This window comes from Ornithodoros turicata, chromosome 1 (assembly GCF_037126465.1).
Source record: "Ornithodoros turicata isolate Travis chromosome 1, ASM3712646v1, whole genome shotgun sequence".
In the NCBI taxonomy this organism is placed as follows: domain Eukaryota; kingdom Metazoa; phylum Arthropoda; class Arachnida; order Ixodida; family Argasidae; genus Ornithodoros; species Ornithodoros turicata.
In genome coordinates this window covers 26521673-26538481 of record NC_088201.1, presented here as the reverse complement: position 1 = coordinate 26538481, position 16809 = coordinate 26521673, and the positions used below count along the sequence as shown (strand labels likewise).

The 16809-nt window shown below is 47.6% G+C and overlaps 1 protein-coding gene across 2 annotated transcripts in view; it reads left to right on the top strand.

Moving 5' to 3' along the window:
• LOC135377716 (ataxin-1-like) overlaps positions 1–16809 on the top strand; it is a 142469-nt gene that overhangs the window by 43029 nt on the left and 82631 nt on the right. The window contains exon 1 of one of the 2 annotated variants that reach the window (XM_064610332.1): positions 4796–5087. The exons of the other annotated variant lie outside the window; for it this stretch is intronic. Coding sequence (XP_064466402.1) covers positions 5036–5087 — 52 coding nt within the window. The 5' untranslated portion in view covers positions 4796–5035. Of the gene's footprint in view, positions 1–4795; positions 5088–16809 lie in introns of those variants that run through there. 2 annotated transcript variants of the gene reach the window in all.

The window sequence follows — 16809 nt, the reverse complement described above, 5'->3', positions numbered from 1 at the left end:
CCCCAAGCACAGCGAAAACGCATTTAAAAATTGTCTTCCCCGTCGTATGCTACCCCTGTAGTGTTGAAGCCAGTGTGGAGAAATGGGCGAAACACGGAAAATAATTTTTTTTTGCGAGATTTAGACCAAAAATGGTGCACCCACTCCCGCTCTCTAAACACAGAACTTCACCGCATAACACGCTGTGCGCCAACCATTGCCACAAATGATAAGGTTATCGCTTCTGATTCGAAGAGAAAGGGCAGTACGCCTTTTTGTGTCAATTATCGAAATACAAATTGGCACAAAAGGGCGTCTCTTCAGAAACGATAACCCCATCTTTCGTGGCAATGATTGGCGCAGAGCGTGCTATGCGGTGAAGTTCTGTTTTTAGAGTGCGGACCGTACTCCTCATTCACAACAAAATAAGGCAGTCATTACAGTAATCACACTCAGTTCAAGATGGGGAAGTGTAAGCAACAAGAAGTGTGGAGATCGTGCCTTCTGGTGGCCCTGTACGGGATAATTTTCCAACAGCTCGATCCCTTGCAATTTTCTACACTCTCAGCCCGACATGCTGAAGCAATACGTAGCTTCTTTATCAAGTAGTCAGTCAATCAGACTCTTCAGAAACTCGAAAAATACGAGAGACAATCGAGATCTCGAGACTGGTCTCCTCTCTACCCTATAATCTGCCTGCGTGCCTGTGTGCTGTGTGTGTATTTTTGTGTGCTGTGGTTTTGCCTACCGTTCTGATGTCATACTGACTCCACTGACTATCCCTATTTAGCGTCGTTCATCACCTCATCATCAGGACACATCACATCCTGCCCCATTGTGCCTTGGGGTAGTGGGCCGCACCTTAAGTGGCGAATTTCCCCATTCATTATCATTAACTTATTTGTTGTTGTTGTTCGAGTATCTCTCGTATTTTTCGAATTTTCGAAAGGACGGATTGACTGGCGACTTGATAAAGAAGCTTCAGCACGTTGAGCTGAGAGAAAGATCGACTGTTAGGGCGGGGACAGTCTCTGAAAAAAGAAGGTGGTGGAGGATTTAAAGAGAAACGCATAAACAATAACGAAGGTTTGCACATTATTGTGAGACAACTCGCAACTGATGCTCACCGGGACGGCGTTGTACGTTGTCATGCAAGAGTTGGTTGAACACTACGTTCCATCAACTAACCTCCCCTACCGCGACTACCTTTTCGTTTACCGTGCTCAGCGACGAGGCGAAAGGTCTGGTGGTTGACAGGTCTCCGCAGCTTGGTGCCTTGATGGGGTCCCACGAATTTGGTGCATTGGGATGCTAAACAGCAGGATACTCGGAATGAACTACAACGTTCTTCTCATTTTTCTGGCTCTATTTTTTCACCCAGAAACGCGTTTTGGAGTAGCCAGTTCTGACTGGGTCGGGACTAACCTCTCCATATTTTTCTTTCTTTTTCCAATCCAATCCCAAGAAGTTGATCGCCGATAGCATCTACATATTTACAGATGCGTTCACTTCACAAGAGTCGTCAACATGTGAATTCGTTGTGCCATCCTCGAGAGGGCACCGTGCGAGCCGTGTCTCCAGGTCGTCTTCAACTGCTGCAGATCTCTACGCCATTGAGGACGCTCTCCTGCAAATAGAGCCAATAGAAACTAATAGAAAAAATCAATAGAAAGAAATAGAAATGGTCTCAAATTACTGCAAGGTGCTGCGAAATCCTCTCTTGCAGCAATAATCTCCAGCGTCATTGCAGCTAACAACTCTGCAGTAAAATAACCTCATAATACAGTGGGACACTGCGGCGGAACGGATCACACTGTTAATTTTAAAAACAGATGGGTGGCGGTGGTGCTGGTGAAAGGGCTCGCCGTAACAGAAACAGAAAACAGAACTTCACAGCACGCTCTTAGTCAACCACCATCCCGAATGACATCGTTAATTCTGCTCCCTGATTGGTTAAAAACGTGAGGCGTACGCCTTTCTGTGACACTGATGCAGTTATGCTAATTGTCACAAAAAGGCGTACTCCCCGTGCTTTCCACAAATCAGGAGTGCTAACGCCATCCGTTCTGTGCAATGCACTCTAAAAACAGTACTTCGCGCCGCATATCATGCTGTGCGCCAACCATTGCCACGATTGATAGGGTTATCGCTTCTGATTCGAGGAGAGAGGGAGGCGTACGCCTTTTTGTGTCAATTATGTATCCAAATTGACACAAAAAGGTGTACGCCCCTTTTTTCGAATCAGAAGCGATAACCCTGCACTCTTAGAAATGAATTTCACCGCATAGCACGCTCGGCCAACCATCATCTCAAATGATATCGTTATATGTCCTGATTTGTTGAAAACGGGAGGCGTACGGCTTTTTTGTGACATTTATGGTGTTCATAATTGTCATAAAAGGCGTGGCGCCTCCCGTTTTCAACAAATCAGGGCAGATAATGATATCATTCGAGATGATGTTCGACTAGCGCGCTATGAGAGTGTGCGTCTCAATGCATCCAGACGCGCTGTGTGCCTTGGCGAGCTATCTCAAGCTGAATTAATGCTCTCACGTTCATATCTCTCCATCATAAAAAAAACTCACCCGGTTCACGCTATTTACCTATTCCTTCGAGTTTTGGTCTGCGTTAGAAAGTTTCGTCCCGACCTTTCCGAGAACTACGTAAAGACATTCTATGGAACTTTTTCTTAATTCCGTGTTAGCGCCGCGAAGCAACTGTGGCTATGAGCGGCGTACAGACGTTGACAGATGGAGACAGCAGGAAGGAGTGAGTGGGGAACAGGGGGGAGCTAGTAGTCGTCCTGGGCCGACTTCAGGGGAACTTGTGTCGGCATTTGTCTGGAAAGTCTGCCAGAAAACCCAGGGAAAACCCCAGACAGCACAGCCGGTGCGGGCATTCGAACCCGTGTCACCTCCCGTGTCGAACCAGTGTCACCCCGCAGCCCAATGCGTACGCATGTTTCAGTTAAGCCATATGATCGTGACAGCACGGAATGGTTTATTGATGCTGAGGACACTGTCCATTAGCGAGCCACTTTTCCCAACTGACAGACGCTGTGGCCACTGCTGACATGGTTGCCAGCTTACTGATGCGAAGCGTACCAGTCTTGGTGTCGAAAGATGTGGCAAACAACAACAACAACTTCATTTTGAGATGATGAATTGGATATGGAAGGTCGTGGAAAATATTTTGGCCCAAATGTTCGCCATGAATCGGGTCATACACCAAAATCTGACGAGTTGGTTTTGCGCCTGCGGGTATTGCGGGTATGCCCGCGTAATCCGCGGAGGTAGTGCAGGTCTACCCGCACCTTACCCGCAACCCGCGATGACACGGAAATGTGTACCCGCAAACAACAAACTTGCGCCGGTACCCGCGGGTACCCGCACCGCACTCGGCACATCTTTAAATGTGAGCCCAAATATATATTTGTATTCGCTAACTTCTGCAATGACCTTTTCGTTACCGATGCTACATTAATATTGAAATACCTCTTTGATTGATCTTAACCACGAAGACAGGACAAATGGGTTTATCTTAGCCTTTGTAGAGGGGCATGCACATTCAGTATATGTCTCCGGCAAGTCTGTGACCGCTATCCAGCGCAAAGTTCCGAAGAGAATTGTTGTGCTGAAAATAACCACTGTACGCTCGAGGGCGCTTTCCAGGAACTGCATTCCACTTTTACGCCGTGAATCGTCTGCAATGAGTGTAACTTTCTTGTCAATTGGCAGATTGGCTTGCATGTGGAGCACTTTGTTAGTTACGCCTTCCTGCGAAACTTGTGGAAGGCGCACGAAGACAGCACGAATCGCATAATCCTCCTGCCCTTAGTAAGCTTAGAAGCAGGTTCATTTGTGTCCCTGTGGGCACTATGGTCCCGAGTTCTATGGCGAGTAGGAGCGAATAAGAATTGCAAATCCGTGGAGAGATTCCCTGGTGAGCTATATCAAAAGAAAATTAGCAGCACGTACGATAAGTGCTTATATCCCGTTTTCAGTGAACGCAGGCAGTGAATCTATAGGCTTCAAATAGTGCGCGTCTCTTTTTTTTTTCTTTTTTTTTTTCTACATCTGACACAAGGAGAAGTGAAGATAAGCAGGAGCGGGGACCTATACGACCTTCTGTCACTGTCTGTTCTATACGACCTCGGTATTAAATGCATGGTGTCAAGTACATCACGAAGCGGCTACAAGCAGAAGTGTGATTCGAAGAGAACATTAAAAGTCCTCCGAGAGAAAAAGAAACGCAGTCGTGACCTCAAGCAGACGACATTAAAGCGAGCAGCCAAGCGAGGAACAATGCGACGCATCATTCTTTCACCGCACAGTGTTGTTAACCTCGCCAGTATCACCTGCACAGTTATGAAAAAAGTATCGCAACTTGTAATGAAGCAGCAACACCATCATATATACTCTGTATATTTACACCTCTCCAACGGAGCGGAACAGAACGAGTCATTTTTGTATTCCCCCTTCCCTGCGAGAGTTCCGGCCTTGAGGCGACCCCTCAAAATGCACCCCTCTGCACACCCCTCCCTTCCATAGAGGGGTATCGAAAAACGTGCGTGTTGTGTGTATTTCATTCCCTCTCGCTCTACCCCTATTTTTCTCTCGCCGGCAGTATACCCGCAGTTGTGCCTCTGTTTGTTGTCTGTGCGAGTCTGCTCTCTCTTGAGCACGTGACTGCGAGGGGACCAGTCGGATTGGTCGGGTGGCGAGTCGGCGGTACCTCCGGCGGGACCACGAGGTCGGTGTTTCACCTACCTGTCAGTGCAAAAGTGTCTCAGGTGTCTGACTATACGATGTGGCTCAAGAAGGATATGTATGACAACTGTCTGTGATTGCAATGAGTGTTGCGGTTCACTGTGTCGTGACTATTTCGTTCAGACGTTATGGAGTATTGCTTCAAAGCCTGCGGAACGACAATGTTTGAAGAGAGGAGCAAAACGACTTCGCCCGGTGCTTCTCCGTAAAGGAGGAGCACAGCGGGACCTCAATTAGTGCATCCGCCGCTGAAAGTGGATTCAGACTTTGTAAAGGCGGTTCCGAGGATGAGTGTGAACGTGGCCATGCCCTTGGCTGCGCACAGCCGCCAGACTTCTGGTAAGTACACGCATACTATGTTCAGGGAATGTGGAAGCAATTGTGCATGTCTCTTCTCCGAGCTCCTTTTGTGCTCTGGAGCAACGACTTGCACTGCTGGGATGGGCGCCACCGAACTCCATTCTATATAGTTGCGCAGACACGCGCACGATATGGTGCATTTGATTATCTCGAATCTGTACTCAACTAATAGTTCTTCACACGGTGAAAGCTTCCAAGGGTTCTCCCTGACCTCAGAGAACCCAAGGGACCTGCCATCGTTGGAAGAAACATTCGAAATTGTACCGAATTTAACTTTAGTCACTTTAGTGTTGCGCCTATAGTGAGTATGCTGTGCATTGTAGCTTCAGCTACGTACCAGGAGAGGGGTATAAGCGGTATTGAGGTGAGATCGGTCTTCTGTGGTTCCGTCAGTTCAGATAGAATCCTTCTTTATTCTCAGACCGTAGCTCAACCGACAGGCTTGAAAAGAAAATACTAGAAAATGCAACGTGCGAAGGCAACGGAATGTATTTGAACAACTGCCAACTTGCCTGGAGACGAAAAATAACTAAATGGAATACGAGGGTAAAGGCGAATGACCAGCAAAATGACAAACAAAATCAGACAGCGCCCGGTAGTTCACGCGGTCGTTACTGCAACCGTGTGTCTCTCTCACACTGAGGGACAGCAATGAGCACCATGCAAAGCGGGTGCATCGCCGTTGTCCTGGCAACAGGTTCTTGTGGTTTAGGAAAGACCCGGATAGTTTTTGTGTTTTTATTGGGTTGGCTATACGTGTCAGAAGTTACGATAGTCACGTTCAACCTATACGAACGGCATCTTGGGATCTGTAGGTGAACGCATGCGTTTTGGATTGAACTATGAAAATAATTATTGCAAGACATGAATATGAGCAGAAACTATTAATACAATGTTTCAAACATTATATTGCCCTCTGGTGCTCAAATGTAGGGAGAAAAAGATACATCGACAGCGCCACGACTATAGGTAGTCCCTGGGAAGGGAACGTACCGGGCGCTGAAGAACTTGTTTTCTCGTTTTCTCAGCCGTTTTGGTTTTGTTGTGTTTGCCTCACGGTATCAACTGTGGTTTACCAGACCGGTAGATGTTAGAGTACGCTATTGCCAAACTAAACATGGAGCAACGTTAAGTTTGCAAGGTTATAGTTAAAGCTAGGTCGTGAAAATAGTAACTGAATTCCAGTACGTTACTTTTTAAGAAACGAAATCCGAGTAAACGTAACTTCCACTACTGTGCTACCGCAATTACGTAAAAACCCCTGTCGTAGTAGTATTGTTCTTTCTCGGAGTTCTCGTCAGTATAGGTCCTATCGCTTGAGATCACTACTGTTCTGTCTGGATGTCCTTGGATTTTCCTCATGCGCTATGAGGCAAATACTGGCTCAATTCATCGTGAAGTCACCCCAGGAACACGATTCCCCCTCCAAGCATCCATGCCGCCGTAGCAAGCAAAGAGCATTGACATTGATTACACTTCGAGGTACAGCCTTATAGGGGAGCTTTTTATCCTCAACATAGAAATTATTGGTAGGCCCTTCATTCCTCATTGGCCTTGGCTACTTAAGGAGGAAAGTGCAAAAATTCCTCGCGGAATGAAATATATCTTTACCTTGACATCAATGCAAAAGGAACGGGATTCATCGGTTCTGTCGTTCGTGATTTATGAGCAACCCGCAATTTACGCTTTCCCTCTTTCTCTTTTTCTCAAGATGCGCGGCAATGCAGAGAGGGCTGTCAGACTTGTCTACTCAGAGATTGTCCCCTCAGACAACCTCCCGCGATGATTGGATGAATCGTTTGAGGAAGCCAATGACAGGCCGCTCCGCATTGCCGCCCTTCTTGAGAAGGAGAGAAGACGGAAACCTTAAATTGCGTTTTTTCTATCGATCATAAATCACGAACGACACAATGGATGAATCACGTTCATTTTGTCTCGATGTCAAGGTAACACCATCTTTCATTCCTCGGGGATAATTTTCTTCACTGTAGTGCCCCTTTAAATCCAGAAAATCCAGAAAAAGAATGTCTGATCTGGCTGATTGTACCGGCGCCCGCGGTCCACAGTCGTCCTTGAGCCACAAGATCAGCTTTGATAGCGACTGCAGACGTCGCAGTTCGAGCACTGCACGGACAAGTTCGACAAACAACATTCGAATTTGTGATGATCGGCTCGCCGACGCAACCTCTCGCCTTGCCCGAGTATCACATTTCAATGCTACTGCTGTTGGAAGAACAAGCCAGGATGATGATGATGGCGTTGTGAGTGACGATAAATGTTGATTTGCAACGATACTTCTCGTGTAGGGCTGTGCGAATATGTATTCAGATTTTCCGAATCCTGAAACCAATAATTGTGTACTCGATTCGAATTGCGTATCGAACATAAAATACTACATATTTCGAATAGTTCCGAAGCTGCACGCGTAAGCCTGTCGGCACAGTTCTCTGTAAATTCGGCCCAGGACGCACATCCCCCCCCCCCCCCCCGAGCAACATGCCACCCGGCAGGCAGGCAAACCGCTCGGAAATGGCCACACCACCATCACCCGTAAGCCTGGAAAAGGCGCACGAGAAGATATACAACTGAGTTGCTACTTCATACGAAGATCTATATGCGCATGTAGTATATCACGTATTGATGCCGCATGTTTCGGATCGGTTATATAACCATTCGGTTCGAATTCGCTTCGGTTTTACAATGATTATTCGCGCCACCCGACCAGTTTCGTCCCATTCCCTTTACAAACTGATGCACATTGGATAGCAGTGCGAGTACCGTTATCAGGTGTATCAAAGCGTAGGAGCAGTGCATTGAAATCCTCCGGTATATTAATTTGCAGAATTTATTAGCAAAACACCCAGGGAGTCCCGCCTAGGTAGCAACTGCTTCGCACTGTACAATGAACCCAATGACCGATTCCTACCTCCGTAGCAGTAGCACTACAGTGATTGATGCGGCTGCTGCAGTGTGCAGTAAGCGCGCACGCAGTTGTCATTAGCGCGATGGGCACGTTGCAACTGTCGTCGCAAAGAGCACAAGCAGCCGAGTGCATGAGGTGGAATGACACGGTATGTATGCTACATGACGAACCCGTCTGCACATGCGCGCTTTCTTACGCGCACAAACAATTCTTTGGATGAGAACTCCTGAGATATTGATCATCCCCAGATGCACTCCACTCCGGCCCGAACGCTAGAGTGACGTCAGCGTGACGCATATATTTCAAGGTCACGTGCTGAGCAGCGGGAGAGGACAACCAGAAGGAAAGGAAAAAAAAAAAAAAAAGTGTAGCAGACGGCAGGTGCCGTGCACATACTAGAGTACGCAGGATGGGGGGGTGCGAGTGGCTGTCAGAAATGGACTGCGCCAGATGTCGACTTCGGCGGCATCGCGGGGGATCGCAAGAGAGGATTTTCAGGTTTGCGCATGCGCGCTTGCTCTGAGGTAGGCACGGCAGATTTTATCGGCGATGGAGCTTTTGCGTGTCACTCGTTGCCTTCGGATGCGTGTAAAGGTGCGTGTAAAACGACCAGATAATAGTGCCGCTCCGGTATGCTTCCCAAACACTTGTACAACCGTTCAACCCCAAAAGGGAAGATCATGCGCTAACGATACCAACAGTTATTCGTCCCGTCAAAACACGGTAATAAGACTAGCGACAAGGCACCACTTACGCTTCTTTCAATATTCCGAACCCACATTGGGTCAGTTGGATTCGGCGCCTGAGAACGGAACGAATTATTCCGACATGAATACTATGATACGGGTACTCCGATATCGTGGACTTGAGTATGAAACAGCGAAGGATTTGTCGGCTTTCCCATTTTTAGACTGTACGCCAGAATAGTGATCTGTTTTTTAAGCGCGAACTCCAAATGCATACATCTAAGAATACTGTACTTTGTGAATCGAGTGATTTGTGAATATAGGTAATAACTAAAAGGATTAAGAAAACATCCCATGATGGTCAACTGCATGAGCATGTTGCACGTACAGCAGTCCTGTTGTTTTTAGCTAAGTCAGATCCATAACAACTGTGAACGATGACATTTCGTCGTATGCCTATTTCCACCGACGTCCCAAATCAACCAAAAACTCATTTCATCCGAAAAAATGTTTGGACGTTCCGGGCTTTCGGGTGATCTGGGCACGGGGGTGGCAGTGACCCATATCCCCCAAATGCTCTTTTCATCCGAGCGCCCGGAACCGCCGAAAGCCGGGTACTTGAAAGAACACGCTTCCCCCGTTTGTCAGGGAGAGGAGGAAGGGTGAGCGGTTCTTGGGTGTGCGGGAATCCAATGTACTTCCTGCAACTGACTCAGAAGTGAAGTTTGCCAAGGAAAGGTATTATTGATGTCGATCGCGTTCAAGCAGTGATCCGATCCGAATAGAGAGATATTTTCCATATGAGTGACTGGAGTCCAGGCACTGTGTAGGTCATGATAGTGGAAAACGAATAGTAACAAAGCGCCCACGGCACAGGTCCCGAAAAAGGTTACAAGAAGGACCTCCTCCTTTACTTTTATTTAATGCTTTCTGTTAATACAGTTCAGACGTTCAGAAAACGCTCTATTAACAGGCTGAAACAACCCCTAGAAAAAGCTTGCAAGCAGTATGAATGCATGAAACCAACATATCATCTAAACCGTCAATCTCCTCAGAAGGCGCTTGAGGTTTGTGTGTTTTCCGCCGTCCCGCTATATGTTCCAGTCACAGGACATACTATTCCCATCATGTTCTCCTTCCGTGCCTCATGACGCGGACCTCCATAAGCTTCCGAAGATAGTGATTCTCCCGTGAGCAACGTGCATACGAATAAAATTCATTTTCGAAATATCTCTCTGTTCAGATCACTTCTTGAACGCGATCTCATTTGTACACACCGAGTGTCGTGTCATTTCTACCCACCCAAGCTCAGGCTTCTTTAATATAGATCCCGTGCATCAGCTCTCATTTTTATATCAGTCATATCTGTTACATCTCGCGGAGATCTAGATGCTAGACCTCTAAGGAGAATTATTAAGCACGGAAACAAAAGAAGCTGTAGAAGCCAGCGGGACCGCTACATCACGTTACAGAACATTTCGAGCACCGGATGAGTAGCACTCAGGGACCCACATGATGGCTAGGGTCACGTCACCCTCTCTGGTGAGCTGCAGGAAGCACAGCTCGAGGCAGACTTAACTGGAACGCGACTTCGACCGTCGAATCGGGAAGAGAGCCACCCTAGCGACGCTTAGGAGAAATACAGGGAAATAACGTTTCCACTGTCCTACTTATGGCGAATTCGGGTGGTCATTTTATGGCAACACGGCCTAGCGCTCGGAAATTGCTAGGTCGGCTCCCGAGCTGGATCACGTGACAGTTGCCACCCGAACACGAGTGCCAGGGATCTAGCGGTTTTAGGATCAGGATCAGGCTCGCGTCATCCCTTTTGAAGCAGGGCAGAGTTCGTACACTTGGATCAAGCTAGGGGCATCGCGGTCGCCCGTCTTCGGGTTCCGTCGTCTGCTAAATTACGTGAACTTCGACGTGCGGGCCAATGAGGGCACTCGTCACCGTTGCAGTGCGGATTTGACGACACCAGATATAGTTGGGCAACCCGCTGCTCGATAGTTTCGAGACCGCGCGAAAAACATCCTAGCTGGCAAATTCTGGGCGCTCGGAAAGCGCCACGCGAACATGCGAGGTTGCTTTGCTTCGCCCAAACGAACATGACTGTTCAGGATCTGGAAAAAAAGTTGCCACGAAATGATCACCCGAATTCGCCATTATGCTGCGAGGGTGTCCGCCTTGGCATGAGATGTGGACTCGGCATTACCCTCAACTGTGGTTATCATCGCGACGTTTGTTTGGGTTTGAGGCGATTAAAGGTGCATGCTGACCGATATCACGCGGATGCGATGCTGTTATCTCATTAGCACAGAAACGTGGACACCAAATCCAATAAATTTCCCACTAGACTCCGTGCATCCTCATTTGGTTCATCACAAATCTGAAAATGCCCAACTGAGCGACCGCGACTATCTTCGCCTGTATGAATGAGATAAAGTCATCGCATCCGTGCGATATCAGCCGACATACACATTCACATAATCGCCGCAAACACAAACAAACATCGCGATGATAACCACAGCTGAGGATAATGCTGAGTCAACAGCTCATGGCAAGGCAGACGCTCCAGCAGCAACAGTGGGACAGTCGAAACACAGTTTGCCTCTATTTCTCGTAAGAGCCGCTATGGTTGCTCTCTCCCCGACATTAGCTCCGCCAGTCGAAGTGGCTTCGAGCTGTACATTGGATACCCGCACAGCTCACCCTTCCTCCTTTCCCTGTTAAACGGGGGAAGCGTGTCCTTTCAAGTATCCTGCTTTCGGTGGTTGTGGGCGCTCGGATGAAAAGAGCATTTGGGGGATATTGGTCACTGCCACCCGCGTGCCCAGATCAACCGAAAGCCCAGAAGCTCCGAATATTTTTTCGGAGGAAATGAGCTTTTTGTTGCTTTGGGACGTCGGTGGAAATGGGCGTTTGGAGGATAGGAGCTGCCACCAGAAAAAGTCCAGGACAAGATAAGTCAAAGATAACATGCATCTCCGTAGATATTTCACCTTCACGCAGGAGCAGCTGCCAGGTCTGCGTTAACGTCAACCTGACGACCGGGGGGTGCGTTTAATTTGCCTGGAACTGTTTTCTGCAATGCTCTGCAGGAAAATAGCGATAGAGAACGTGCTCTCACTACAGAACGTACGGTTTGGCAACACGAACCTTGTGTAAGCATTTATGTCCCGTTGCGCCAGAGAGAGAAGGGCGATAGGCGGAGTTAGCATAGATCGAGAAGTTACCCGTCAAAAAGAACTCGTTAAAGTTAAGTTATCGTGTGGAAAATGTAACTAAGTTAATAACGAAGTTCTTCAGCCTTAAATGTAACTCGCAGTTACGGAGTCACTTAAAAAAAAAGAACAAGTTACTTCCAAGCTACTTCGGACACAAAATAGCACTACACAGGTGCAGCGCGCGCGAGCAGTTGAGTTTGACCTTGAGTTGCCTGCGGAGGAGTGCACCGTGCTTAGATTGTTTTCGTTTATGTCCAACAGCTCGAACGCTTCGCACCTTACTCCATGTGGGCGCACAATGGTTCAGCTTCATTTCAATGGCAGCTGTTCCTACTTCCTGAATAGATACTGCCATTGATTGAATATCACGCTTTATGGCATAAAATGCCATGAAAGAACCGGAGTAAAAGCAAGAAAATATGTGGACGTGAGTGAAAAGCGAATTAAAAGTAACTTGGAACCACAAAGTTACTTTGGCAAAGTTACCTGAAAAAGGAACGAGTTCCTCTGAAAGTTACCACGGCGTAAAAGTACCGAGTTAAGTTATAAGTTACCGAAAAAAGGAACTTAGTTACAGTAACGAGCTACTTGTAACGAGTTACCTCGAACTCTGGGAGTTAGTGTCGAGCCCTGCACGGCTGTTCTTAGGCTCGGCTCTATCAGATGACGTGTCCCTCTGTAGTTGTTGCGTAGTTATTGCGCTCTTGCATTGTATTTCATCACTTTAGATTTTCTTTGCGGGGACGGACATTGCCTGGCGAGTGCCAGGTCAGTCATGTACATGTTGTTTAGTCATATGTGCTTCTAGAAAGTACTTTCTTCTAACGATTGCAGCAAGCCTCGCTGAGGAATCGCTCCAGAAACGTTATAGTGTTTCTGCGTGTAGAGCTCCGTGATGTGTGTGTGTTGTCATGGAGGACATAGACAAGGTCTCTTGGACGTGACTACACTCGCTGCAACAGTTCAGCAGTACTTTCGTATTCGTTTTTTTTTTTTTTTTTTTCATCGCTGCGCACGCCCTGTGCACTCTCCTATTAGTTTTATAAAATTCCGCGTTTTGTTTCGGACAAGTTCACGGCCAGCCTGCACTTGGTGGTAAGAGGCGCAGTAAAAGTGCAACTGGGCGTCGAGCGAACGTATGCGACTCTGCAGCGACGGCGTATGAAAGGATACCACAGCCGTCTGCAAAATGTTTGCAACATTATGAAAGACGAAAAGCGACAGGGCGAGCACAAGGAGCGATATGGTGGCGACGTCTGCGGAGTGCCTCTGTACTGCGTCTTGGAAACGACCGCGGACTCGGAGCGCTAGTGTCGAAGCTGCAATTGAAATGTGTGAACCGTCACTGCTACGCTTACGGCACATTCGCGGAACCTTCCAGAACAAGTGCAGCCAAATCGAAAACACTTGTAGAGAACATCCTACCGCATAGGTCACGCTATGAAGACGATTGCTGCCTCCCTAAGTCTGACCTCGCTCCAATAGGCGATCGACCAATCACGATCGAGAAGTTTTTGGGATACAGTACAACGTGTATTGCAACCGCATGGCGATCCTTTATGCGCGCGTAGCAGCGTGCTTTACTGCTCACCCTCAGTCCACCGTTCACATAAGAAAGAAAAGCTAGCGTTTCGGTCTTTCTCTCTACAGAGCTGCACAATACGGGACAATTTGGCGTCTTAAATTTTAACGGGGGGGGGGGGGGGAGATCGCCATCGTTCTGTGGGGACGTTTGCACCAGAATAACGTCGACTAATAAAAACGGGAAGAAAAGACGGCGCGCATCTGTTGATCACCGCCACTGGGCCGTAAAAAATGCGGCTCTACCCCTCCACGTAACCGTTTTCACATCGCCCCCACCGCCCCGCACCATTGTTGATACCGTTCTTCTCTTTTTTTAAACTCATTTTAGCTGTTACACTTCTCCGTGTGAATTATGTGACCCTCCACCTGGAATACTTAGGTATAACCTTAGAGGAGTCCGACGTCCTCTTCAATGGTCGAAAGGTACCGCGTGTCTTTTTCGCTTTCTTTCGATATCCGGGTGGCTGCACCGTTATTATAATAATGCCCCTGAAAGCAACGTGACGGTGCATCGGAGATGAGGGGTCTCTGTGTTGGTTTCAGTCGTCGCTTTTTGGTTGGCCTTTACGCACCTGCGAAGTATGTGACTCCTTTTTGTTGTTACTCTTTGACATTCCTAGGTGCCCGTATTTTCCTTTTCAGCGGGTGCTTAGACCTTCTGTGCCCGCTCCAATTTTGCAGCGATGTCCCGAACGGTTGCCCTCCTGGGTGGTGGGGTGCCTTCTTTTGTGCTCGTTTGTCGTCGAGTGTAGGGGAGGGCACGTGTATTCCAAAAATCCTGCTCAAATTACCGTATTCTAACCAGCCCGCCATAGTCAAGCCAGTAAAGCCTACCCTGTAGCGCCCAGCCTAACGCGCGAAATTTGACATGAAATATGAGTAGCACCTAGTTCTGTTCTCTCCTTCTGTCTGTCCTCGTTACCTATAGTGCTAGTCCATCATGCAAGAACGACACCAACTTGCCCAGTTTATCACCCTAATGAAACATGGAACTTTTTCCCGTTTTGAAATATTAACATTGTACGGTTTTTTTAATCTCAAAATGACATCATATCTGCTGCACTTAATAATTACGTTTTGCTAGAGTGTGCTGTCTTTTTTTTTTTTTTTTTCATTCGTTTATTTTCTCCACAACGAAAGCGGCGACACGCAAGTAGTATATTCCACACTTGTCCATCCTTTCAATATGGTTTAAAGACGATCCCCTTACTCAAATATGGGCTATACGGAAACGTAGGACAAGGAAGACAGTGTCCCCCTGAAAGGCCCTAGTCCACAATTGGGGTAAATTTTTGGCGAAAGTGTTTGTAGTTGGTTTGGCTTCGTGCATGGCAAAATGAAATGGAGCGTGTGACGCTTATGAAGAGAGCCAGCTACTCCAGTTCTGTTAAAGATGAAATAAAGTAAGTAAAATGATCATTATGGAATAAAGGAATGGGGGAAAAAAACGGCAGACAGTCGAGTGTCATACAGTGTGCAGTGCAATGTTAACTACAAATTTCCACCGTCACAAATCCCTTACGAAAATCCCATTAATGTTGATAGTCCACTGCATGCCCTCTGATAGCGGTTCAATCCCGTACCCAGGAGTCTTTGTCTTTGGCGAGAATATGGAACGTAGGAAATTGGGCTATAATGGGTATTACATCACCAGAACTCTGTGCGAATAGCAGCGTTGCCGGTGGCATCCAGCACAACGACGTCACTTACATCTGACCTACAAATAAATGTCCGCTTTCGTTACGAGCGTGAAACGTGTCTTCCTCCCTTTGAGTGTTGATGTGCAACGAAAGAAAGTTGCGTACTGTATTTTGAAATATGTGAAACGAAAACGTAACGTTTGGAAAATTTAAAACTACATTTGAACTGTGTTGAGGGTAACAGCCCAGCTCCCCTCCCCATTCCCAGGTTTGATGACACGGTGGAGTTTCTCCGCGTCGCCGTGTTTGCACCCCCTCGATGTCAGGGACCTGTTACAGAAACCCGCCACACCGTTAGACCAACCCGCTTACCTTTTACCGTATAACCACACCAGCGACGTTCCCACCGAATATTCTAGTGGAAGAAAAAAGAAAAAAGCTGCTCACGGAGCAGAAGTTACGCCGCATATTACGTTGAGCATTCGCAGGGTGCCGCAATATCGGGACTGGAGTGGCGTACTGCGCACTTAGCAGCCGACGCCCTGTGCGTCTTTTCCTGTCATCTGCTATGGAATATCTTGTGGCTGCACCGCATGATATTCACCACGGTTACAGTGCACGAAAAGATATGACGTCGAGCCCTCGCGCTTACAGGCATTACGGGGCAGCAGAAAGCTACGTGACGTTTTTCACATCTTCCGCTGGAGCATTCTCTGGAATGTCGCTCGGTTGAAAACAAGGTTACTCCTTTGTTCAAGCGGAACGCGCCGTGATGTGTCGTGCTCTCGGAGCAACACCGCACACCGATGCGCTGTATCCGCCCCATCATTTCTTTTTCTTTTCGTTTAGTTGCACAGCATTTCATATGATACTGCAAGATGTCCGCAAATCGATTCCATATACCGGTGAACGAGAAGAAGGAGATTAAACTGTCGACAGTTTTTTTTAATCCTTCACATTCAGCGTATGGCTTCGAGGAAAGCGGTCGCCTTCTAGGAAATCGCCTGCTCTGTTCTTTTGCTTTTTAAGTTTTCCGCTCTCTCCTGCTTCGATTTTCTTCCCATAGTTCTTTCGTTGCCACATAACTGCCTTTCACTCTTTTCTTTCATTTCACGTTCTCAGTGGCTTCTGCCAACACAGTGTGGTCCATTCTCGGATACACTAATGTCGAAGTCCATTGAGAGAGCAAACTTTGACCCACGGCGGGCGTGGGTCAAGTGCCTACTCCCGGTGGCAGCAAAACGGTTTGCGTCCCCAATGGAATGTTATCTGCCCTCCGCGTGTGCAAAGCGTTGCAATCCGAGTCTCTCACTCCCTCTTCTGATTGAATCGACCACGCCATGCACATAGCGACGTAGCCACTCCAGGATTCCTCGGAATTCCGACCTACTAACCAGTGTAGTACTCGTGCGTAGTACCACCGTGGTAGTACCCTATATGACATTACTGGCCCTCATTTGTTGCGCCAGTGGAACATTTCGCGTCCGACCTGGTTCTGCCAACGGAACTTTTTTTGCACCTTCCCATGGGCGTTCCGAGAAGAGGCAAGGGGTGGGGGACGCTCCCCTGGAGGTCCAAGACCTCCTGTGGAAATTGTCCGCTCTTTACTCGCAGGTCGTCATAAGAATCTGAATCTTATTC